This window comes from Cyprinodon tularosa, unplaced genomic scaffold (genome assembly GCF_016077235.1).
Source record: "Cyprinodon tularosa strain WSP-4 unplaced genomic scaffold, ASM1607723v1 ctg677, whole genome shotgun sequence".
Lineage (NCBI taxonomy): Eukaryota > Metazoa > Chordata > Actinopteri > Cyprinodontiformes > Cyprinodontidae > Cyprinodon > Cyprinodon tularosa.
Genome location: NW_024039426.1, coordinates 849,255 through 876,405, shown reverse-complemented (window position 1 = coordinate 876,405; position 27,151 = coordinate 849,255). Strand labels below are relative to the sequence as shown.

The 27,151-nt window shown below is 38.1% G+C and overlaps 1 protein-coding gene across 2 annotated transcripts in view; it reads left to right on the top strand.

Annotated features, from left to right (window-relative positions):
- The window catches only part of bsna (bassoon presynaptic cytomatrix protein a), a 120,869-nt gene that overhangs the window by 10,383 nt on the left and 83,335 nt on the right, over positions 1-27,151 (top strand). For both annotated transcript variants that reach the window (XM_038267556.1, XM_038267555.1), the window contains exon 2: positions 1,475-3,064. In XM_038267556.1, coding sequence (XP_038123484.1) covers positions 1,505-3,064 — 1,560 coding nt within the window. In that variant the 5' untranslated portion in view covers positions 1,475-1,504. The remainder of the gene's footprint in view (positions 1-1,474; positions 3,065-27,151) is intronic.

The window sequence follows — 27,151 nt, the reverse complement described above, 5'->3', positions numbered from 1 at the left end:
CTTAGTATTTCCCTCACTCCTTGAAGTGTCTGTTGTGATGAGGTTTATAAAGCAGAAGGGAAAAGGGAGACTCATTAAAACCCTCCCCTTTCATTTGTTTTTATTTTTACTTCATCTTCTCACCATCTTCATCAGATGAAATTAGGAAGGAAAAACCTTCACAGCAAAAATTCACATCCCTAGCAGCCATTAAATGCATTAATACTTTCATTATCACCATAATCTGAGACAGTGCAGATAATACAATGCATGAACAATGATGACAGCAAAGATCTGGGGTATGGCAAAATGAGCAAACAGGGGGTGGTTAGTTCAGTATTAAAGGACTGACAGCCAGAGAAAGAAATGTTAAACAGGAAAGCGGGATGTCAGGCAGAAGCAATGGATGTAGCCGCTGAGTTAACAGAAAATTGGATCAGTGATGCTTTCAAGGCAGGAATGCCATGCAGCAAAGAAGCCTGGGATAGCACAGTAACTGATGGAAGCAGTTTCCTTCAGATCTAAGTAATCACCTTGTCTTCTGTAGCTCGTTGCCAAGAATGACAATTTGTGCACGTCTGGGTGCTCGTTTTGCGGGTGGGTTATTAGATGGCAGGCGGGGTAATACAGTCCATTTCTGCAGTGCATTATGGGAAAAAAAGGGGATGGGAGCCAGACATGAAACGTGCAGAGATTTACTAGCTTTGCAGAGGAGCTAAAATAGCAGTATTCAAGGCAGTTGATGCATAGCTTCAATGGGACCAAGACGGGATACAAGCAGGTTGCCTCTGAGGAATTAGGAGCTGTTTTATTATTTCTTTAACCTAGATGAATTAGATAAAGCATGGTCGGAGAATAAGAAATAAAAAAACCTCATCAGAAGAAAGGAAGGCAAGGGGGAAGTGTTATTGGTTTATACTAAGAGGATTTGTCTGTTCTTCAATTTTGACTTTACGTGTCTACGTGCCTTTCTTGTTCTTCACGTGACATAGCTGAGGGTAAGTGTAGGTGTCTGTGAAAGATCTGTGCAACTGCGGTGAGCATGATTTACCCGGCTTTTAATTGTGTTTTATTTATTTTCTCTGGCTCCTTTTTCTAGTGATTTCTTCTGTTCTTTCTCTATGCTCTTCCATAAAGATAGTGACTCTTCTGCTGTTGTTGCTTTGACATTCATTCTTTTCCTTTATCTGAACTCCAGATGTGATGCGTTTCTGTGTGATATTCCCTCTGGGTACCAAGAATAATTAAGTTGCAGGGATCAATGGTAGTCACTATTAACAGTGGATAAAATTATTAATCATTGTAATGGTTTCAGTGTTCATACTGCAAACAAATCTTCAGATGGACTTACTTACCATTTACCAATCCATTGTTGAAACCCTTACGATGAAAGTTTTGCATTGTGTAAATTGAAAGAATGATTAACCTAGATGCAACTGACCAAGCTGAAAATAGGTTAATATTAACATTATATCTTCTTGTCTTCTGATTGCAGGTCCAGGAATGGCTGTGTCTGAATTGTCAAATGCAGCGAGCTCTTGGCATTGATATGACCACGCCTCGCTCCAAAAGTCAACAGCAGATTCACTCTCCGTCCCACCAAGCCAAGCCCCTTGTACAGCCACAGCAGTCCGCTCCGCAGCCAACAAAGCCAACAACTGCTGCTCAGCCCAAACCCCTGGCACAGAGTCAGTTTACCCATCAGCAACAGCAGGGGCAACAGCAGCAACAACGACAACAGCAGCAACAACAACCTCAGTCCCAGCCATATGGCCAAACTAACCCTTACTCTCAGCCTCAATCCCAGCCATACCCACAATCCCAGCCCCATTCTCAATCCCAGTTGCATTCCCAGTCCCAACAAAACTCGCAGTCTCAACCTTACTCTCAGCAACAGCCATATTCACAGTCCCAGCCATATTCCCAGCCCCAGCCGTACTCCCAGTCCCAGCCATATTCCCAAACCCAGCCATATTCCCAGTCCAAGCAGTATCCTCAGCCTCAATCTTACCCTCCATCCCAGCCAGGCCCCCAAATGCAGCCTCAGACACAACCAGGGCTTGGCGGCCCCCAGTCTAAGATGACACCTTCTCAGCAGAACATGAGATCTGACCCTTACTCCCAAAGAGGTCTTGGAGCTCAAGGAGGTGTTGGAGGTCCAACAGGTGGCTCTGGTCAGCAAGGCGGTCCTCGTATTCCACATCCAGGGGCCGTACCACTCCCTGGGTTGACGAAAGCACCCTCCCAGCCAGATTTGGGTCGAGGTTCTCCAATGCATCAATCTATGACAAGACAGCAGGATCAGACCAGAAGCGCTGGATCTTCCCCGGCCCACCGACCTCAGAGTCAGGCCCCCGCCCAGGATGGTCTGACAAAACTTTTTGGCTTTGGGGCATCGCTTCTCAATCAGGCCAGTACCCTGATTAATGTTGACCCACTACCCACAGCCTCAACGCAGCCAAGCCCTTCACGTGGTAAGGTGGTGTTCAGCAATGCAACTCCAGACAACAAATTGCAACAGCAAGGAACCAGTGGGACCAAACCTTTCAGTACAGGTGGTCCCCATGCTCCTAGCCAAATGGGAGGTCCTAAGGCAGCAGGTCAAGGTGGAGGTTTTAGTGGGCAAGCACAAATGGGGGGACCTTATCAACCAAGCCAAATGGGAGGTCCTCAGGCATCCAGTCAAACTGGTGGTGTTCAGGGGCGAAATCAAACAGGTGGTCCCCATGCTCCAGCTCAAATTGCAGGTACCATTGGTGGACCTCAAGTGCCAACCCAAAAGCAACAGCAACAGGCTGGTCCCCAAAAACAGCAGATGACACCACAGCAGCCATTTGCTCAAAGTCAAAAAGAGCAACAAGGACAACAGACACCTTCACCTCAGCAGAAAATGTTGCAGAAACAGGAGCCAGTATCAGTAACCTCTAGTGCTCCTGAACCAGAGAAGCCCAAGGTGAACTGTCCTCTTTGTAAAACAGAGCTGAACATCGGCAGCTCTGATCCACCTAACTATAACACCTGCACACAATGTCAGAGCCAAGTGTGCAACCTGTGTGGCTTCAACCCAACACCGCATTTGGTAGAGGTAAGAAAATAAGCTCTATTACTCCTGCAACCTCATATATGTGTGGAATTATGTTAGTAGCCATTTCTTTCACAACATATTGTTGCTCACATAAAGGAGCCAGAATACACAAATCCCCACCTATCTCTTCCCAGACAAATCAATATTGTTCATAACATGCTATTCATTCTCAGCTAGACTATTTTGTAATAAGATCCAAACCTCTTATCTTTCTGTTTGTTCTGATTTCTTCCCATTTTATGTTATTCTTTTGTTATCCTTCTCAATTTTACTTTTTGAACTATACATCTGATCTTTATTACATTCTTCTGACTGCTATTTGAAACACTAATTCCTTTCTTTCTACTGACTTCTATAAATCTAAATTTCAGTTTGCCTCAATTCAGAAATGGGCTACAATTGCACTGTTTTGATTGCTCCTATACTAGTTATTCATTTTAAATCAATTAAACTTTGATTAATATTATCTTGTTCTTCATTACTTTAATATAATGATTTTTCCACACAAAAATGCCCACACATTCACTTACAAATAATAGAAAAATAGTAACATCATAAACGTATCATTCTCTATTTGTTCCTATTTTTACCCAGTAAACTGCACTGATCTTTCCGTAAAAGTTCAAAAAACAAAATCCACTGGACCTGGTTTCTAAGATTTGAAGACGTTTCGCCACCTCTCCAGGAAGCTTTCTCAATTCAAATGTCTGGATCCGCAGTGAGTTTGAGTCTTTATATAGACAAGGCCTTGTATTGCTTGGAAACATGCAAATGGAAACCGATGAGTGGGTCGTTTGGTTCCATTGTTAGCCTGTAATATCTACAGAGGACAATGAAATCAAACAACATAGGCCTTGTCTATATAAAGACTCAAACTCACTGCGGATCCAGACATTTGAATTAAGAAAGCTTCCTGGAGAGATAGCGAAAGTCTTCAAATCTTGGAAACCAAGTCCAGTGGATTTTTTTTTTTTTAGCTTTTACAGAATGACTATGACCTGGATGACTGAAAATCTTCATCAGCATATTGCACTGATCTTTGTTTGTGGGTTAAGCAAAGGGCATCAAATGATTTAGAAGCAAGTTTTATACGATTTAAGGTTTAAAGCTTGGTGACTTGGTCACAGCATAATCAAAATCGCAGCTCTTTTGGAGTTTACAGTAGCCAGGATCAATCAAAAGTGGTCCAGGAACAAAGAGAGAGGAACTGTCAAAAGTAGCAACAATACATATGTGGAGTGGCATCTGGCCCTTGTAGTCCTGTCCAACAGATAACCTACATTTGGTCAAATTGCTTAAGAGGTTATTGCTGGTGAAAGCTGTCAGGACGTGTTATACGTTTCTTTGTGTTGCATATGTGAATGAACAGACAGACAAGTTAGGGTAGAAACATTATTAGTACCAGTGGTTTCATTTCAGCAAGGAATGCAATACAAAATTGTTCCAGGGTGGCTTAATAACAACAACAACTAGTTAAGGCTTTGTTGAGTTAAACATATCTGCAGGGGTTACACATTCAGATGTCTAGTGTAGCCCATTCCTTCAGCTGTCAGGGTTTTTTTTTGTTGTTGCTAAAACATAAACTGTTAGGCAGGTAGTGAATATCTCATTTTATTCAAGCAGCACCTCAAGAATACCTTGAAGTCCACTCAAAAATCTTCTTAACTATTAATATTCATAGAGGTTTTGGTGGAGTGAATGCTTTCAAATAGTTTTTTTTTTGTTTGTTTAATTCAAATTACAGGAAGAAGAAGACAAATCTGTCTTGTCTTTGTACAGGATGCAGAGACATTTTTGGATGGAAATTCTCTCTATTTAGCATCACTGTCATTTATGCTATATTCTACTGCAGGCATTAATGCTCAAATCAGATTTTTCCCAGGAATCTGATTTATTTATGTGGTCGCTCCCATTGCATACTTAAAATGTCACATCTGACCTAAATGTGAAAATTGTTAGCCTTTAAACTGACCTGCATACATATAAGAACAATAAGGGTGGTCCGCTTAGTACAACAGGAAACACTGAGAAAGAGGTGCTAAAGTTTAAGTGCACAACAGAAGCCATTTATTGTGTCAGCGGTTGCTGTGCGAGAAAAACGTGAATAAATTGAGAGTGAATTTCTTTATTGTTGCATTTTAGGGAGACCTGACTTCCATTTTCAGCTAACAGCGGTTTGATTGTGGAGAGGGATGTTAACACTTTTACAGAGACATCTCTGTGTCATCTAACATCTTGCTGTCTCTCAACTGTGCGGTAATTTTTTTAGGCTCACGTCATTTTGGCTAAAGGCCTTCATTTCCTGCTAGGTAGCACAAAGTTGTGACAAATGTGATGGAAATTGATGTCAAAGTCACATCTAATCCTCTTTTCTCACATTCAAAAAGATCAGATACGAGTCAGATTCAGGACCACGTATGAACGTGGCTCAGTGTTCCCACTAGCTGGAAATCTGACCTGATCACTTGACCCCCCTGAAAAAACCTGATATGGGTCATAAAGGCCTGCCTGCAGCAGATATATTCAAGGTATGTCGTTTTCAAACAGTAGAAACAGCCTCCTCTAAAAATCAGTTTCTACCTTTACTCTCTGGGTACCAAACCTTCCTCACACAGCTCTAAAGAACCCTTTAAATTACCTTAAGGTTTGTCATGGTTTTCTTCCAGTGTTCTGCAAGCCTGTAAGGGCGGAGCAGATATAGCAAAATGAGAAAAATAGAATTTTTTGTTTTTTATCAATTTTGGAGTCATATTGAATCCATGGTCTACTTGATCTCATAGTTATTAGAGAGAAAGAATTGAAAGGAGCAAGATGTGATTGGTAAATTGAAATGGAAAAATAAATTCTAAAAAGAAATGGACATGAGGAAAGCAGCAAGGGGTGAAATTTGAGAAAACACTAGAAAGAAAAACCCACCAAGAGAGGTATAGTCAGAAAACATAGACATCCTATCCACCTACGCTTCCTTTGTTCCCTCCAAAGTGCTGCTGCTCATGGGACAATGAAAGGCGTATAAAGGTCCAGTGCTCCATCACCTCCCCTTTATCGATCCAAATGCAGTCTCAGAGTTGAAAGGAGAAGAAACAGCATGGAGAATAGAGACAGGAAGATAAATGGTATGTTAGGATGTTGCAAGGGATAGAACTGAAGAAGCGAGGACAGATGGAAAAAAGAATTGTCTTGTTCTTAGAAACAAAAGCTACTGTGAATGGAAAACAGACTGTGAAAAATGTACAACATCATAGATTTGTGCATTTCATTTATTTGTATATTAGTCTGTCTAGCACACTCATGTACACTTTTACTTTGCATTCATAGTCCTAGAAAAGTACAGCGTATAACCCTATGGTGTTATATGCTGGGATTGCCTCTGGCTGGACCCTGGCAGAATAGGTTAAATTAAACTGTTTCTGTAACTAACCATAGGACACCAATATACATGCATGGAAACACACATGAAAAGCTACAGTACAATAAGGAGCAAATACTGGTCAAAATGTTATTTGGACTGAGAGGATCTGTCATAACTCTACCAATCAAAACATGACTTAAAGGGATGGATGTTTAAATGTGGGTTAAGGTTTGTGACCTTTGAATAACAGAATGGCAGAAATGGTCATTTCATATAATAAGAAAAACGTATGCAGCATAATTATTACTCATTTAGCCTTTTCGTCTTTGATGACCCATTAAAGGTTAATCTTCGGGCAAAATAATTACTCATAAAAGTCATGTGAAAGTGGCACAGTTTATTTTGAAACCAAATAGTAATATTTGGATAAAAATATATAAAAGATATATTCATAACTGCATCTTAGTGCACACATTCCTTGCACTAATATGAGTTGATTATTAAGTTAACAACATGCCTTAACTAATCTAACTGACTGATGCTTTTTAAAATAGATTTTGCCAAAACAAAAAAGTGTTTGAATGCAGTAAAGTACAATGACAATGTATAGCTTTTTTCTTCAAAACATTTATAAATCAAAATACTAAGTCTTTCTGATGGAAAAAAAAGAAAAAGGAAACCACAAAAAGTCACAACTACACTACATGGCTATTTTAAACGAGTGTTTTTGTTGTATATTCATAATCATATGTTAGCTGTTTCAGCAGGAGGCAGCTACAATATCAGAATATAAAAAACAAACATTTTATGGAAGCTACTGATTCTCTGGTTGGCAAAAAAAAAAGTGAAAACAATGAATATTTGTAAATAATTCAGCACTTATATTTAATATCTAATTATGTTTGATATTCATTCAAATGAAAAGTTTAAAATAAAAAAAGTGCATTACCATTATAAGGTCTTTTTTTATTTATAGTTTTTTTAGACTGTGTATTAAAAATAGTGAATAAATCAATGGAAAATAAAAGATGAAAAAATAACAAAGGATAGAAATAGAAAAGTATAGATGCACTTAAAATACCCAAAGCAAATGTTTTCAGAATATCTGGTTTATTTAATAAATCCAATATAGAGAGCAAAAAAAAAAAAAAAAAAAAGACAACCTTGGACACAGATTTCTACAGAAGAGGATTAGGGCCACTGGAAAAAAAAAAGTTAACTGATTTTTTTAATTTTATTTCAGTATAGTATAGGAAAAAACTCAGAACTCTGACTTTGATCTCAAAATTCTGACCTTTTTCTCAGAATTCTGACTTTTTTTATTGTCAGAATTCAGTCAGAATTCTGAGATTAAAGTCAGAATTCTGAGAAAAAAGTCAGAATTCTGACTTTTTTCTCAGAATTCTGACTTTTTTTATTGTCAGAATTCAGTCAGAATTCTGAGATTAAAGTCAGAATTCTGAGAAAAAAGTCAGAATTCTGACTTTTTTCTCATGTTAAACTGAAATAAAATTAAAAAATCAGTTAACTTTTTTTTTTTTTCAGTGGCCCTAGTCCTCTTCCGTAGATTTTCTCCATAGTTCTATAAACTTTAAGGATTAAACTCCTTTAGTTGGTAACAGCTATGAACCAAAGTCTAGCTACATATTGGGGCTTTGAAGAAGATAAAAATAATCTTTGTTTAATCAAAAGCCTAATCAGACATGGTTTTTGGTGCATTCGCTGCTTTACATGTGAGCCGTTATATTTCAGAGACAAAGTGAGCTCTGAAATGGCTTTTTGTCCACATTAGAAAGTATTTGTTTTTCCATTATTTGAACAAGAGGAGGAACCAGAACATTAAAGTTTTGTTATTGGTATTTGAAAACATATACCAGGATAAAGAAAGTTCTAAGTTGTATTGTTTTGAATTTTATTTCTTCTCAAGAAGATATTGAAAATAGAAAAAAAAAAAAAAACTAAAATGTAGATGTGCGGATTTTGCATGCCTGCCTGGGCTTGTTTGGGTTCCTTTGGGGTGCACTGGCTGTACTCCATAGTCCAAACCCCTAATGGCTATTTGGTGAATGCATTAAGGGGCATTGTCTGATCTGCCCTGTGTTGGACTGGCAATCTGTCAAGGGTCTATCCCAACTCCTCCAATTTTTATACAGCCCCAACATTAAAAAGATTAAGCCAGTGATGGAAAACAGATGGATGAATTGTTTTCCAAGTTGCTATTAGAATGATTAAAAGTGGGTTGTGACGTTATTCCCAGATAAACAATTCCAACTTTTGAGACAATTGAAGGCAGCATTATCTTGACAATCTTGACTATAGAACATGTACAAGAGATGGTAGATAATTATTGCCTCAATATATGCAGTTAAAAACTTGTACAGAATGCATTTGTTGAAAATGATCACTCAACATATTAGGCTTTGTTTGTTTTTCTCTATATTGTACTTTCAGGTTCCAAACATTTAGTTTTGTTTTTTTAGCACACAAAATACAAAATACAGAATAGAGATTGATGCATTTTTCCTGTATGGCTTTCCACTGGTGAAGAAATGAGAGCAACAGTAGATATATAAGGATGGACGAAGAACAACAGGCTGGACAATTATGAGAGATAGACCATCTTAAGGGACAGACAGAGATGTTTAGGGAAGCATGGAAAGGAATAAAATGGCAGAGTTAAAGAGGGATGACAAGTGAAGCAGAGATGGAAACAGATGGAAAGAAAGCAGAACTGAGGCCAAGAGGAAACCAGACGTAAAGCTGAATCACGTGCAAACTAGAGTCCAGAGGGAAGATGGGTACTCTCTCACACACCCTCTCTCACAAAGAGAGCAAGTGAAACAGTAGAGACAAAGAGAATCAAAAATAGAGTGAAGCAAAAAGGGAAAGAAAAGCTGCCCCCCCAAAAAAAAAGAATTATTGCAAATGTTTTTAACTTCATCCTGTGAAAGCAAGCACTACAAGGCACGTCCATCATGAGTTCTGAGAGATCTCATTACAGGATCTGGACAAAATTTACTCAGTTCAGAATGGCAAATATAATACATTTCTGGCATGTGAAAAGCATTTTTGAAGCAAATATGAGGCTTTTAATTGTTTTTATTACTCTTATAAGCAATAGATTATTGGTATTCTTAATAACAACTAAAGTAATTTCTCTAGTGAAGGTACTTTGGTCAGATTAGCCCAAACTGTGGCAGAAAAAAATAGTCCACCAAAAAGAAGACTTTGGTCAAGGTGATGAGAAAACGGGTGGTGAAAGAGTCAGTGGAGGAAGAAAACCTGTTGAACGCAGGAAAATATTGCATTTTTATTATGACCTGGTCAAAGTCACTACCTAAAACTAGGCAAGAAACTGTGGCAAGACTTCAAAAGAAGAAAATGTTGAGCCCCAAACACTTTTATCACAGCAATGAATGGTTCTTTAAATTAATAGTTAGGTGAGCTGAATTTCAATGCAAAAAAATATAGATTCAAATTTTTTTAAGTTCAAGAGTATACTCACACATAAAATCACAATAAAGTACATAGAGGTGTGTCTATAGGCAAAAGCTTAGCATGTCATGTTTATGGTTAGAAAGAGACCAGAGCTTTCTTTAAGTTTCATGATTAACATTTTAATTTTAAACACAAAAAGGAAACAGTTTTACATTACAATGTAAACTTAGGTTGCTAAATAAATTAAATCAACTGCATTTAATAACTTCATCATCAAACCTGCCCAATAATATGGAATTAAGTAAAAAAAAAAAGACACTTTAGAATCTGCGTTTTTATTAGTTTTGCATGACAGAAATGTCTCTTTTTTTACTTTTCAATGGTGTTACTAGATGTTATCTAAAGCTTAAAGAGGGCTTAATTGGGGGGCTTCTAATTATTGGATGTAGGAGCGTGTAACTGGGTGGTAACTGGTGGATGTTCAGACAATGATCATGTAAAGACGTAGATTTTGCCTTTGTATTCTGCGTGAAAGGCTTCAAAAAGAAATTCAACCAAGCACCATTTAATTGTTCACTTTCACTTGAGTAACATTTTAACATCCATCCATTTTCCATCACGCTTTATCCCAGCTGGGGTCGCGGTGCTTATCTCCAGCTGTCTACGGGCAAGAGGCGGGGTACATCCTGGACAGGCCCCCAGTCCATCGCAGGGCAACACAGAGAGAAAACAACCATTCTCACACCTAAGGAGAATTTAGAGAATCCAATTAACCTAACAGTCATGTTTTTGGACTGTGGGAGGAGGCTGGAGTACCCAGAGAGAACCAACGCATGCAAAGGGAGAACATGCAAACTGCATGCAGGAAGACTCTGGGCTGGGAATCAAACCCATAACCCAGTGCTACCCACTACCCCACTGAGCAACTTTAACAATTGTAACAATCATACCTAAAATTTTATTTGAGTAAAATTTAATCAGACTTAACTTAAAGGGTGTGTTTGCACTTAAATCCAGGTCACCTCCTCCAACCCCCTTCCTGAAGGGAGGGAATAGAAAAGTAAACTCCTGTGAAGGAAAGTGCCGAGGCCTTGTCCAGACAAAGCCTGGTTTGGGTATAAACAAGCTTCTTGGTCGAATGAGGGTCCCTGCTGGAAGCGTACCAACAATCCAAATTGGCAGAGAAACAATTTACACTTGAAACCTGCTCACATTTGTTTTAGAATCTGTGTTTCAAAGTTTTTCAATTTCTCCTGGATTTTACACTCACATATTTTGCTCTCATGTCACCCCTTTTCTCTTTTCTGCCTTCATTGTTTACATCCTGCCTCTTCCTCCCTTCTTCTACCTTCATTACCTCTGAGGCAGCAATACCACACCACCCAATGATGTGGTATACTATTTCAATGCTTTTTACTGCTCCTCTGGTTTCAGGCAGTTTTATCTTTACACAACTTATTCAGCTTCATGTGGACGAAGCCAGAGGGAAGGAAAGTAATTAACATACAAAACACAAAAGAGGCTTACCTAAACAACATAGTGAATAGAATGAACCACCATTGAGCTGGAAAAGTAAATAAAACCAAACACAATGGAATAAACTAATAAGATGTAACCAAACCACCTTTACAGACAAACTGATAAGTAAAACCAAACCAACAAGAATTGTACAATAATTAAAATACAAGTTACTCAGCCTTTAATTTAAACATACTAAGACAAATTAAAAAGTCATAGAAATATCAAAAGATAAACAACTGTATTTTATGATTCTCATATAAATGGGACCTAATATTTAGTCCCATACCAACTTACTACCCTTTTTTAAAATTGAGTTTGTAAATTTGGAGTTAATTTTCCCGGTAGCCATCCCCTCACTGTGTGCTAAAATATCAAATGTTTGGGGTTATTTCTTTTTCCAGTTGACACATGTTGGTGAATGAGTGAATGAGGTCATTTCTTCAGTCAACCTGTCATTCAGGCCTCTGTTGTCACAACCATTGTCAGAATAATTATTTGGATAAGTGCATCCCGGCCACCTGCCTATGTGTCTGCTCACACCCTGGATTTATTTGTTCTTCTAAACCGACTGAAAGGATAATTAACCATAGAAGTTTATAACCAACTGTAACAGTAATTCTGCTCAGTGTGGCAGTCAGGCTTGAACTCAGAACCTCAGGATTCCAAGCTGTATGACCGAACCAGTTGGCCGCAACTCCGCTAATAGTTCACTGAATCTAACTGGACAGATTACCATTATAACTAGATTCATTAGGATGTTTTTAGACTAGAATATTCTTATTTTCTTATATAATCTTGTCTGAATTACTTGCCAATACAAATAGAAACAAACTCAGCTGAACTAGATTATAAAGGATTTTCATCAAACCTCTGATAGGTAAACAAAACAGCACACAGTTTGCATGGTGATTATTCATTAGACAAAGATTAGCCTAAACGTAAAACATATCTGAATAAACATTGTAATACCCTAAAAAAGCAAAGATCGTTGAAAGAAATACATAAACCCATGCAGACTGTTTTGGCATAAAATCAAAATGAAATGAGTTTTTAACAATTTGAAAAGAACTGACTAATCTCTCAAGGAGAAGAGATGCTTTTAAGCAAATTTAGCTAAAGCTTCTCTCCATTTGCAGTCCCTGGTCAAGTGTGCAAAACAAAAAGACAAAAATGACTCTTAATATGTACAGTAACATTGAATTTATAAATTAAGTAATTTAGTTGCAAATGAAGTTATTTTCTGCAGTTGACAGAAATTCAAATGCAATAAGGTTGTTAGGCACGCTCAGATTGGGAATGAATATCGGCCCCAGAACTTTTCCATCTACACTGGCCCACTTATGGACCCCACAGTCAAACGTGTCATACGTTCCTAAACTGCCAGATTGGGAAACATCCCAACCTGGCAACAAGACAGAAACTTTAGCCTTTAGATACAAAACATAATTTTGCTAAATGTTCAAACATAGACTCACCAAATATAAGTGGAACATTGTAGTTTAGTTTAAAGAAAGCATTTTAGTTTTATCATAATTTGGTTTGTTGCAAGGATTTTACAGTGTGAAGAAATAGAAAATGACACCATATGCCAACCGTCACAAGAATTTTCAAGACAAGGAAGGGCTATATATACTGCATGCATCATTAAGGTAGTTAACATTATATTACTTCTTGATCTCCTTGAGTTATTTACTGTCACAGGTTGGGGCTGGTATGGTTTAAGGAGGGCTGGCCCTTGCATGCTGAAATTAGGACCGGCCCACCGGCCCGGTATCACAGATTACCAGTCCGAGCCTGCTGTTAGGTCAATCACGAATGAGATGGATCATTAAAATCACTGCAGCTACACCCTGAGTTTCTCAATTAGAAACCCAGAAACTCATTCTCTACACAAGTGAGTTCTCACCCTGACTATAGGGCTCTATCCCATTTACCTTCAAGAGAAATCTAATATAAGCCCCTTGTGTCAAGGGTGTTTGTTATTCCTACAGTCTCAATCCATATCTAATGACCATAAGTAAAGGATGAGGCTTATTTCCAGTCAATTTAAACTACAAACAGCATAGGACAGAAAATTTAATTTTCTGGAGAATATGAACACATCCCCAGCTGAGAGCATAGAAAAAAGGACACAGGTAGTGAATGACCTGTAGTGTTGAATGTTGTATTAAAATGTAGTGGAATTAATTAGAGTCCTACAGTGAATTCGCAGCTCTGTTTAAACCAAGGATAGATGTAAAATGTGTGGCTTAGGGCATTATTCATCAAAAAAAAAAATGCTACCGAGTTAGACGCTGACTCTGCTTTTACATTTTTGAAGATTATATGTAACTATATTAAGTTTGTGTATCATTTACATAGTTAACACGATGACAACAAAGTTCAGTGGTTAAGTTTATGTTCTACTTTTAAATTATTCACCTTTATTAGTAATATCTTCTCTTAGTATCACTACTCTCTTGTGCAACATGTAAAACTAAAAAGAAGCAATCTACTCCAATTTGCAAAGCAGAAAATACATTCTCCATAAGGAACGGGGTAATGGAGCGATGAAACAGCATTAAAAACTGTCAACAGAAGGCACAAGCTGCATAATGCACCATGAACTGCTTGACATTTAGTCAGCACCAAACAATTGAAACCTAATGAGTGCCTCTGAAACATGGTGACCAAGTCTTATTTAGGGGAGCATGTTCTCAGAACAAATATCTCCCACAAACAGACACTGGCTTACAACAATCACATACTGTCAGCCTAACCGTCAGCCTCTGATGTCCAAGTCACAATAATCCTCCTCACACCGGTTCTCTTGTCACCCAGTCAGCCAACACGTGTGTGCGTGCATTTGTGCATATGTGTGTAATTATAGGTGACTTGACTTTGGAAAGGGTGTTGTAAAGTTGCATGGGTGAACATAATGTATGTAATTCACTTGGCATGTGTGTTTGGGTGAGTTGGTGTTTCTGCACAGTGTGTGTTTCTGCATGTCACAATTGTTTCCACGGCCATATCAGCAGAATCGCTGGACAGCGTCTGAAAATAGTACAGAGAGAAAGGAGCAGCTGTCACATCGTGGCAGAAAAACATGACCGTGTTTAATTCAATTCTGTGCACGAATGTTTGTTGAGGGTTTTCTTTTGCACACATTTTAATGGATCTGCTTCGGAACAACCAGAAAGAAAATGTCCTTTTTATTCAAAATAAATGAAAATCGTAATTTTTTCACTAGAGCATGTCAATACTTAGAAATTCAGAAACCCCATTTCTTAACCTTCATGTTAAAAGTTTATTAACAAGCTATTTAGGATCTGTGTACACCAACAGTGGTGAGTCACCAAATGGCCTATTATTCCTTGTTTTCTTCTTTCCTTCTTAAGATCTCAGCGCTTTATTTTTAATTGAATTAAATTAATTTAAGTTAATTTATATAGCACCTATTCAAAAAGTCACTTTACTAAGACAATTAAATTAAATCATATAGACAGATTGGTTAAATGTTTCCTATCTAAGGAAACAGGAAGAAACCTTCAACAGAACCATGCTCAGTATAAGCGGCCTTCTGCCAAGGGTGACTTGGTGGCAGACACACAAAAGGAACATAGAAGCACTGATCCATAAATATTTTCAATCTTATTAAAACCAGAGATGGCAAAAGTACTCACTTTCCGTACTTGAGTAAAAGTACAGATACTTGTGTTAAAAAATACTCTAGTAAAAGTGGAAGTACTGATTAAACTTCTTTACTCAAGTAAAAGTAACAAAGTACAGGCTTGTAAATTTTTCTTAAAGTATAAAAGTAAAAGTAGAAACCACCTTTTTCATGCCATTGCCTACATTTTAAATGGATGTCTGCCAATAGGACTAGATCTCCGTTCATTTTCAATCATCTCGTCGTCCATACTACTATGCTAACGCCACCGCCACCAAACTGCAATGATTTGCCGCGAATGAATACCGCCGAATCTGTCGATTCATCTTGTAGTGGTGCATCAAATGCAACGTAGATTCCCAACCAATTAGATTGAATTTGGTATTGATGACGTGAAAAATAATAACGGTAACTCCATTGAAATGATTCAAAACTAAAGTAACGAGGCAATTTTTTAAAATGTAAGGAGTAGAAGTAAAAAGTCGCCATAAAAATAAGTAGTAAAGTAAAGTAAAAAATATCAGAAAAATCTACTTGAGTACAGTAACAAAGTATTTGTACTTTGTTACTTCCCATCTCTGATTAAAAGTAACAGTAAACTAGCTCCATACTTTAGGTGGCTGTGTCTAGGATAGAAACAGTTAAGCCAATGAGCTCTGAGGTGGTTAGCATGTCACAACGGATGCAAGAGTCACAGTCAGAGAAAAAGCTGAGCAACTGAGAAACTACTATGATAAAAAGAAAGCAGAGAGAACATAAAGTTAGGGGTTGAACAAAACAAATACTGCAGGATTGCAGAATAGAGATAGAATGAGACACAATAATGAAAAGGGGTCCCTATGTCCTCCAGCAGTTTAAGTTTATAATAGAATAACTACAGAGATAGCTCAGGATAACCTGAGCCACTCAAACTATAAGCTTTGTCAAAAAGGAATGTTTTAAGCCTACCCTCAAAAGTAGACAGGGTGTCTGCCTCACAGACTAAAACTGGTAGTTGTTGCCACAGATGAGGAGCCTGATAACTAAAAGATCTTCTTTCTAGGAACTAATAAACCTTCAGATTCAGAAAGTGCTCAATCGATTCCTAACAAAGTGCTCTGTTAAGAACATAAGCAACAATCAGATCTCTACTAAATATAAAGCTTGGTTTTTAGGCCTTTATTTGAAAGAAGGAGTGTTTTAAATTCTATTCTGGATTTAATAGGAAGCCAATGAAGAGAAGCCATGATAGGAGAGATATGATCTCTCTTTTTAATTTTCATCAGAACTCTGGCTGCAGCATTTTGGATCAGCTGAGGGCTTTCAACTACAGTTTGTGGACTTCCTGATAGTAAAGAATTACAATAGTCCAGCCTTAAAGTAACAAATATATGGACTGGTTTCTCAACATGACCCCTGGACAGGATATTTCTCATTTTGATAATATCAAGGAGATGAAAGAAAGACATTCTAGAAACCTCTTTAATATGGGATGAAATGATAGGTCCTGATCAAAACAACATCAAGACATTTCAATTTAGACCAATTTAATCCCATCCAAATGAAGTGACTGACTAATGTTCTTTTTCAAAAATCAGTTCAAAGTTAATGAAGCTAATTTGTTGCTTTCTTATCATCTCCAATGTCCTGGAAATGTCAGGCCCACTAAGGATGGTGCACACCAAAAAAGTTGGTCTGGTCAGATGAGACCAAAGCTACCGTACATGCAAAGTGTTATGCAACTATCTGAACACACTGCATTCCTATCAGGAAAAATGTTGGCAGCATCAGCTTTGAGGACACTCATCATTTAGCAGGGACTGAGAAGATGGTTAAAGTTGACAGAAAGATGAAGGTAAATGGAGGGCAGTCTTGTTAAACTGCTTAAGAGTTAGGAGAAACCTGCATTTTCTGTGGGTCAGCAGCTCTGATCATTCAGCCAGAGCTAATATGGAATATTTTTTTATCAAATTGTGTTAAATTAGCTCAGTCAAAATGCATAGATATCATCCTGGTGGCGACATTGTGAAAAATCTCATCTCAAGATGTGAAAACTACCTTAAAATATCTGTAGCTCGTTCTGCACAGCATTTACTTGCACAAATGGACATGAATTATTGTTTAAAATATGCAAATACTGGAAAGTGGCAATGATAATATAACAATAAATACAATACATGTTCATTTAACAACATGTTGAGGAACAAGATGAGATGGAATTTCATTCGTCGAAATTGTTTTAGACATAAAGATGTGATTTTGAATACAGCATAAAATCATCAAGAAGCAAGAAATGACAGTCTTTATTTCTGGGGTTTGTGAATAATCCAAAAAATGTATTTCATTGTATTTGTATAATGCTTTTGTTACTGACCTAAAAATTGCGTTTCATGTTCAAATAGCGTAAATTTAGATCAATACTGCCAGTTTATACTAACAGGATTTTTGATCATAAAACCGAGTTTGAAATGCGCATCAAAAAGTTAAAACGACTCAAACAAGCATAGAAGAAGTCATGTTTCCATATTTAGGGAGAAGTATAAAAATAGGGGATGAGAGCAGCAGAAGGAACAACAAGAACTCCTAATGGACAGACGCATCGCTGCTGCACCTCATAACATCTCAAGAAAATGAATAATACAACGGCTCACCATGCCCTGCTCTCCTCCTCCTTTCCTGCTACTTCTTCTCCATTTGCTCCTTTCACAAGCTCCTGTCTTCTTCACTCCACCAATCAGATTTCCTACTCTGGGTTAAATGACTTCACCTTTCTAATCCGTATTCCTTCTTTAAGGGAAGTATACCCTTCTACTCTCTGTAGGTTCAACACTGTTTCTGATGCTAACCTAACTGTAAGGCTTTCTGGTGCGTATCAGTGCAATACGCCATGTCCACTTTTAGCCCCTTTTTTAATCTCTAAATGCCCTCATTGCTTATTCTGTCAGAACTCTTTACTTATTCAGCAAAATCCCACTCACTTTTTTAAAGCCATGTATTATGCATTCAGACAACCAACTTTTCCCTGTGTGTTCCTGACTTGCCTTGTACTCTGGAGTAGTTAACTTTCAAAAGGAGCACTGTTTCAAATGTGTTGCTTTTAAAGGTTTAAAGGATGATTTCATTTTTTCATGCTATGATATAAAAATGAACATGTTTCTTTCCTCTACTCATAACCCATTCAACATTTATTATAATTTAGCTTATTATCTCTGACTGCTGACACTTTGGAGCATCAGAAGGTAAAGCTAACTCCAGTAAAACTATATTTAACAGTTTTTATTATGACAGACTTGTCATTTTATAGTCAGAGTTTATAAAAGAGGCCATGAACAGTGTTATAGTCAAGAATGCAACCACAATTAATGAGATAGATACTTGTTATTATTTAGTTGTTAAAAAAATATGCACAAATCTCTACCCCCCTGACTTTTAACAAGTGTTGCGCCGATGCCATTTTTTGGCCCCGATACCGATACCCAATACCTGGCTGTGCAGTATCGGCCGATACCAATACCATAATAATGTAAAATAATTGCCATCATGGCTTTGTCAAGCTGCTGCCTACCTTTGTGAAGCAGGAAAAAATAATCCAAAGTGAATCCAGTAGAACTTTTTATTGCCTACCTGGAATGGGTGACAATAGTTGAATAAACTTATGGCTCTCAAAATGGTATCGGTGCCTTATTTGTTGGTACTCGCCGATACCGATACCACCATTTTAGGGCAGTATCGGGGCCCCGTCCGATACTGGTATCGGTATCGGTGCAACACTACTTTTAACCATGTCTCTAAAACTTTCAATATGGTTAAAGTCATGGATATACTGGAGGCTTATTCAAAGCAACAAATTTTATTTCAGTCATATTAACCCTTTCCCTTAATGTAATTCACTGCTGCCACTGGCAGGCTGCTATGACCTGTCTGAGCTGTGAAAATGAAAAAACTTTCTCTGATAGTACTGGGTTGGGTCGTACCACTAGCTGCTAATTTCACTTGAGCTTAGAGGCTGAAAGAGGAGAATGATCCCAAACACCTTAAGAAAATGGTTCTAACCTCGGTTCTATAGGAAGGTGTAATCCACATAAAAAATATGGCTCCATTTCAGGAAACCAATTAACTTAAATAAACCCTTTTATTTTTATGAACAGGAGTGGACAAAAAAATAAAATACTACAGGTTTGATACAGAATCCATGTGGTCAAGGGGCATTTAAATAGATATTGCAAAGGTTTATATATATATATATATATATATATATATATATATATATATATATATATATATATATATATATATATATATATATTTTAGGGATGGAACGGTTTTTGAAAACCGTCAGAACAGTTCGGTTCGACTGTCTCGGTTCGATTCGCGTGTGTTTCGTTCGGTTCATGCGCAGCTCCTTTTTCTCATAAGCGAAGTGTGTACACTCCAGAGCAGAAGGTGGCGGTACTGCGACCAAAGCCAACCACCAGTAGTAAACAAGAAGAAGAAGAAGCGAAGCAGCGGAGCCGGGTGTAGCAGGGAAAAAAATCAGTTGTTGTGGAGAATTGTGTCGGAATGGCGAGTGGGAAAGAACAGGAGTTGGAAGACGTGCCAGCAGCACTTTATAGGTCTGCTGTATGGGACCACTTTGGATTTAGAGTGACCTACGATGACAGCGGAAAGAAAGTTGTGGATAAAAGTGCAACAGTGTGCAAGCATTGTGCAACACGTTTTGTTTATGCTAACAGCAACATGTCATGCTAACCCCGAAATCCCTCATACTCCGTCAGCAACCCCCGCTGCGCTCCAGACCGGCTGCTCAAAGCAAAGCCTACAGCCTCCACTGTGGCTCCCGTCCGCTCCCTTGGTCCCTTGGAGATGGTAGAGAGCATGCGCGAGATGATTAAATTCAAAGCAGCAAAACATACGGAAATGATCCAGGGTTTCCGCAGATCATTTAAAATAATTACAATCCATTATTTTTTGGGGGATTTTTTCATTAATTTCATACATTTTTATGGAATTTCGGTGTAACAATCAACATATACCGAATCGAACCGAACCGAAAACCGTGACCATGAAACCGTGAATCGAACCGAACTGTGGATTTTATGAACCGTTCCACCCCTAATATATATATATATATATATATATATATATATATATATATATATATATATATATATATATATATATATATATATATATATATATATGAGACGCGGTATCGATCTATTTTACTAACAAAATCTCACAAGAATTTGCAAAATATCAAGAGAGTTTGTAACAAAACGATGAAATTTCACGAGATTTTGAAAGTAAAATAGATCGATACCACGTTTTTAAAAATAAATTTGATATCAGCATATGAAAATATATTTGAGTATTTTATTTTTCAAAGTGTCAGAAATGGATAACAAAACTGCTATTTTCAATGACTACTTATTTTTGTCCAGCTTTAACATCGGTATCGATATCGGTTATCGGCTACATGAGTTTTAAAATATCGGCATATCGGATATCAGCCAAATCCCTAATATATATATAGATATATATATATATATATATATCTATATATATATTTCACCCTTTGTGGAAGACAAAAAAAATCCATCATCATGTACACTTCTGACATCAGTTGTATTTAAGGCATTAGAGAAACACTGAAAGAAATTGCCATAATTTTGCTGTAGAGCTTCAAGGATTAATCTTTAAAACTTTTGCATGTCTCACTTCTCTTCCTTTTCAGTTTTTAGTGACATCTGTGGCTGGCATTGTGTGCAATCTTGAGTCACAGATGGCTCTTTAAATACCTGTGGATTATCGGTACTGTGGCTGAGTACTTAGACTCAGAGCTATTGGGAAAGACAGTGTTAAAGTACACTATATTGCCAAAAGTATTTGCTCACCTGCCTTGACTCACATATGAGCTTAAGTGACATCCCGTTCCTAATCCATAGGGTTCAATATGACGTCGGTCCACCCTTTGCAGCTAGAACAGCTTCAACTCTTCTGGGAAGGCTGTCCACAAGGTTTAGGAGTGTGTTTATGGGAATTTTTGACCATTCTTCCAGAAGCGCATTTGTGAGGTCGCACACTGATGTTGGACGAGAAGGCCTGGCTCTCAGTCTCCGCTCTAATTCATCCCAAAGGTGTTCTATCGGGTTGAGGTCAGGACTCTGTGCAGGCCAGTCAAGTTCATCCACACCAGACTCTGTCATCCATGTCTTTATGGACCTTGCTTTGTGCACTGGTGCACAGTCATGTTGGAAGAGGAAGGGGCCAGCTCCAAACTGTTCCCACAAAGTTGGGAGCATGGAATTGTCCAAAATGTCTTGGTATGCTGAAGCATTCAGAGTTCCTTTCACTGGAACTAAGGGGCCAAGCCCAGCTCCTGAAAAACAACCTCACACCATAATCCCCCCTCCACCAAACTTTACACTTGGCACAATGCAGTCAGACAAGTACCGTTCTCCTGGCAACCGCCAAACCCAGACCCGTCCATCAGATTGCCAGATGGAGAAGCGCGATTCGTCACTCCAGAGAACGCGTCTCCACTGCTCTAGAGTCCAGTGGCGGCGTGCTTTACACCACCGCATCCGACGCTTTGCATTGCACTTGGTGATGTATGGCTTGGATGCAGCTGCTCGACCATGGAAACCCATTCCATGAAGCTCTCTGCGCACTGTTCTTGAGCTAATCTGAAGGCCACATGAAGTTTGGAGGTCTGTAGTGATTGACTCTGCAGAAAGTTGGCGACCTCTTCGCACTATGCGCGTCAGCATCCGCTGACCCCGCTCCGTCAGTTTACGTGGCCTACCACTTCGTGGCTGAGTTGCTGTCGTTCCCAAACACTTCCATTTTCTTATAATACAGCTGACAGTTGACTGTGGAATATTTAGGAGCGAGGAAATTTCACGACTGGATTTGTTGCACAGGTGGCATCCTATCACAGTTCCACGCTGGAATTCACTGAGCTCCTGAGAGCGACCCATTCTTTCACAAATGTTTGTAAAAACAGTCTGCATGCCTAGGTGTTTGAATTTATACACCTGTGGCCATGGAAGTGATTGGAACACCTGATTCCAATAATTTGGATGGGTGAGCAAATACTTTTGGCAATATAGTGTATCTCTGTTTGTCCAAGACTGAAGCTTTATAGGTTGGTTTTAGACAGATCTTATTGTTTTTTATTAAGTGTTATTGCCTTTTGCAATGCTTTCACACTTTAATGCTTTACTCACTATTGGGTCTTTTTTGGCCTTCACCCCCCCCTTTCTGATATTTAGATACTTTCTCCCATTCCATCCAACCCAGAATGTATCTGATCATTTTTCCAGAGGTCCATCAAATGCCCTTTCCTTCTGTCATCCTCTTTGTCCTCTTTTCATTCCACTTTCCTCATTTTCCTCTTTTTCTGCCTCTTTATACATCATTTTTGAGTTACAGTCACACTCTGTCTTTTTTTTATTTGTTTTTCTCAGCAATCTCACAAATCCTCTCTCAAACTGTGCAGGCTTATATATATAGCTCCTTGGTGCAGCTGAATGTCTAGTATAAATAACAAAGCTCACATGAACGCTGAGGTCTATGGGTAAACTGAGAGGGGCACTAAAACATTTTGCAGTGACTAACCAACTTAAAGATAAGAAATTGTCTTTTTTTTTTTCTAACAACAAACCCAAACCTGAGATCTCCAACAATTAGTTGAAAAACACAAATGAGTAGAGGCAAAAAGTACATTAATACTAAAATAGAAACATGCAGTGAGGTAGAAGATTAATAGCCACCATTCAACTTTTTTGAAGTTGTTGTTGTCGCTGTTCTGTTAAAATGATGGAAGCAGTTGAAAACCTTGTATGACAACTTTTAAGAATTCACCTCTTACTCCCCTCAATATCTTCCGCAGGGCCTTGTCATTTACTCAAAGCTTTGTGGCGGACTACTCCCTCAATTGTCCGATTTTATATGGTTCAGACCTTAAAATGACAGTTAGGAGAGACAATGCTGCATCGTATTGTACTGATTTAAGAACAATTAGACATCATGGATTGATTTCAATGACTATTCAGGAGTGAAAATCTTTTTGCACTCAAACACATTCAGTTGGAGTTAAAGTTTGTTTTAAACACGTAAAATTAATTACCTACAGTGGAATAAAAAAAAACTAAATCATAACTAATGGTATATGTCTGTATGTGAATATGTCCTCAGAATTTATACGAGAGGCTTGAAGAAGAAGGTTTATTGAGATTGTGCTCTCCTATGGTTTGAATATATGGGGAGATTTATTTAGAAAAAACAATCATTGAAAGAGAAGAAGTATGTGAGAATGAGGGCAACGAGTTTGCTTCGTCTTTCAAGCCCCAGTGGAGCAGCTGTAGAGGTTTGAAGGGAAACTCACCGTTTCAAAATGTGCCTTGCTGAATTTTTCAAGAGTACAGGTAAGGTCCTTTGCTATAAATAGTTTGAAGTTTTCTGGATGTGCTCACCATATTGCACTGAACCTTAATAAAAAGAGTCACTGATGACCAAGTTTTGTCTGGTCAAGTGTTTTCTAGTGCTAGATTTAGAAAAGTATCTTAATCTGAACTATATACAGGATAAAAATGTAATGTTTGCTCACAAATTGTGATGCTATTTCTTCCCTCCCAGCTGTTATTATTGCCCAGTACCCCTACCACTGGAAGGGGTAGTGATGTTATCTTAAAGTAAGAACTGAATTGCCTCCATCTTGGCACACAACCTCCTTAAGTGAGCCTTCAAATTTCACAGAGGGATGTTCTAGACCCACAGCAGGAACAAATGGGGAGAAGAAATGGAACTAGCTTACAATCTCTCACAAGCGATAGTGCACAGCATGCTCTACATGAAGAACTTAATGGAAGGAAGACGAGACAAATCAACATTATCATCTTGGATAAAGACACAGTCAGTCTCCAGAGAGTTGATGAAGCATGTGTGTGTTATCTGTGTGTTTGCCAGCCTTTCTTCTGTCCTACTTTCAGTTCTCTCCACCATGCTGCCTTTAAATGGGTCAGTGAGGAGGGCTGTTTCCTCCCTGCTCTCGGCAGCTGATTAAAGGGCCCATTCATTCAATGTGACTCTGAGCAAGTTAAAGCACAAAAATGTGACGGACCTTTCCCTAAAAACAATTAAAAAAATGCCTAAGAGGCAGCAGTTATATACAGAGGGCACTTTTTTGTTGGAATAAAGGGAATTTCAGTATCCCCTGGGTGGGGTGTTACCTGTGTGGGTGCTTGGGCTGTATTGTTTCCGCTGGAAGCCTCTTGACCTGCCAGGGTCCGGTGTCGCTGGTCAGGAAGGGGATCATCTCACTCTCTGCCTCTTTGACTAAGGGACTGCTGCTCCTGTGCCTTGCTACAGCCTGCCTCTCTAAGCTGCATATGGGTTCCTTTTTTTTGATACGTTGTGACTCTCTGCGTCGGACTGCTGCATCCTTTTTGTAGTTGGGTCAACCTGTCTGCATTCTTGGATGCTAATGGTTTCAGGCTTTCTGCTGCTCTTGCCAGTCTTCTCACTGTTCACCTCCTGGTTAGCCTGACGTAGTCCTATTCAATTCTAGTCAGAATATGAGTCTGATACTGCTCCATAGAGCTGTGATTATGGGGCGTGTTTCGAATGAACCAGGAAAAAAAATGCCTCTGCACTCAATTGAATAGACCTACAACCAATAAGAGCAACGGAGTGCGTGACGTATGTTAAGCCAGGCACAGTTGTTGTCAACAAAAATCAAAGCGTGCAGTTGCATGCCTAGAATAAGAAGATGAGACTTGATCGCGTTTCTCTGTTCCTCTTTTAAAATTAATTTGCTGTCGATATCTTCTAGAACAGACCTAATAGCAGAATCTACACACCTCAACTCTCCAGCGGCAGCCATTGTTGTTGTCACCTAAGCGCACTTTGGTCACCTGGTTGATTACGTTACTGTTGATCATCTGTCCATCATCGTATAAAGCCCGCCCTGACAATTTGATTGGCCCGCCAGATATTGTGCGAGCATACTCGCGCTACTATTAAGCAATGCCAGACCGAACTTCCCGACCTCAAACGTTGTGGGCGGGACTAAGTTCGGAATGGCACCCAGGCTACCTCCAGGTGCCATACTCATATTTACCCACTCACCACAATAGCAAGTTATTTTTGTACACACAAATGCATATGGTTGGTTGAATAGAATAGAATAGAATAGAATAGAATAGGTTGGATATATATCTAAAAACAGGATTTATGCATTTCATGGTTCAAGAACATGCATACCTTTAATTTGTTAATGTTCCAGCATATTTCACTTTAACATACATGATTCAGTCTCCAACTAAGTCAAACAGTACAAACATCTCTTTAAAACATTCCAACAACACTTTAATATGAACATATCAAGCTTGAGATGCACTATGAGCTGCAGAAATATGTTACCTCTAGAAAATATCCTCTGTGGCTACACAAAGTCTCACAACAATAAAGTTCAACATTTTTTTCCTGAATAATGTATATAAAGCTCAAAGCTGCAGTCATGGGGAAGGTGTTAGACCAGCCATGTTTTTACTGGTTCCTTGTGCTAAAGGTAAAAAAAAAAAAACAACAACTAATGAATGCAATAAACAAAAGAAAATCTTTACTGAATCCATTTAGTGAGTACTTTACACACAGACTGATTGTGATAGTAAGATTTGTACCATTTTGTCCAATAAAATATGTTTATATTTACTTAGAAGATTTGATAGAATTTTACTATATTCAGAACTGTTTTAATCTATTTAATATCATGGTAAAATTTTGATTCCTAAATGCATTAGAGTTCTAATTCTGTCTCTATGCATAATTGTCAGGAAAAAAATTTAACAAGCAAAAGAAATGCCAAACTTTGTCACAAACTTAACAACGCAGCTTTGTTTTCCATTCCTTTTGTGAATATATCCTTTCCTCATTTAGAAGCCTCTGTTCTCAGTCTGTCAGTGTCACATGCTGACATTTTGTCACAGCCCTGGTGTCACAAATGACGCAAAAGAAAGCTTGCAGTTACTGTTTCCAACATGTCTGCTAAACTGTATCTGCAGTTGTGTGAAGAGTTTGGTTTTACTTGTGACAAACGGATTTCACACTAAAGTACCCACTGATCCATTAAATGGGTGATTGATATTTATAATTTATCCAGTGATCAAATTTGATGACTAGTTCAAAATGAATAAAAGCCGGAAACAGAAACTTAAGAAAGAATTTAAGCCATTATTATCTACAGCTAGTTTTAGCACATCACAAAGTTTCTATTAAGTAAAAAGAGACATAACAATTAGAAATTTCTTATATAACATTTTTTTTTGCACTTGATCTATAAGTATTTATTGGAATTGTCAAATATTTAGCAAAGGGTTTATTTGAATAAATACTTAATTTATATTTATGTGTTAGGCTTTAGCAGTTTGCTGCTCTATTTGGGATTTTTACAGACTGAAAAGATTTATTTACATAGTTATTTAATATTGTTTAATAACTACAAAAGATACTCCTTCGTAGTCCAGGGAAAGCTTTAATGCTTGCTGGTAGACTTGTATTACAGTGTTAAGAAACATGATATTATTGGTAACTTTTATCAGAAACAGGAAGAGGGAATCAACCCTTTTTCGTTAGTCTTTTGTACGACACACTAATGAAAGCACACTGTGTATTCCAGCTTAACAAATTAAAAGCACACGAGCTTTGCTTTTTAAAACCTCTGAATTACTACAGTTATTAATAGCTTATTGTCAGTTTGGTACCAATACACCTACAGTATGGCCAGGTACTTGGGCCAAGTAGTTTGGGACTGGCTGGATGTACACAGTTTATTAGTCCCCCTAAGTGGTAAAGAATATATTATGTAAATTAAATCAAATGTGTTTGGACAGCCATTAGCTGAAACCCTTCTAAGTTTTACAAGTTAATCTTCATAAGTGGGGACAGGACTAGGGATGCACGATATAATCGGCCCCCTATCGGTATCGGCCTTAAAACTGAATATCGGACATCGGCCACCCCACCGATATTTAACCCGATATTTGATCAGCTTCTGAGTTTTTAAAGTCTAAAAAATAAAAAATACTACTTCTTCTTCTTCCTCAAAAATGTTTTTTTTACAGACTTAAAAACTTCTAAAGACGAG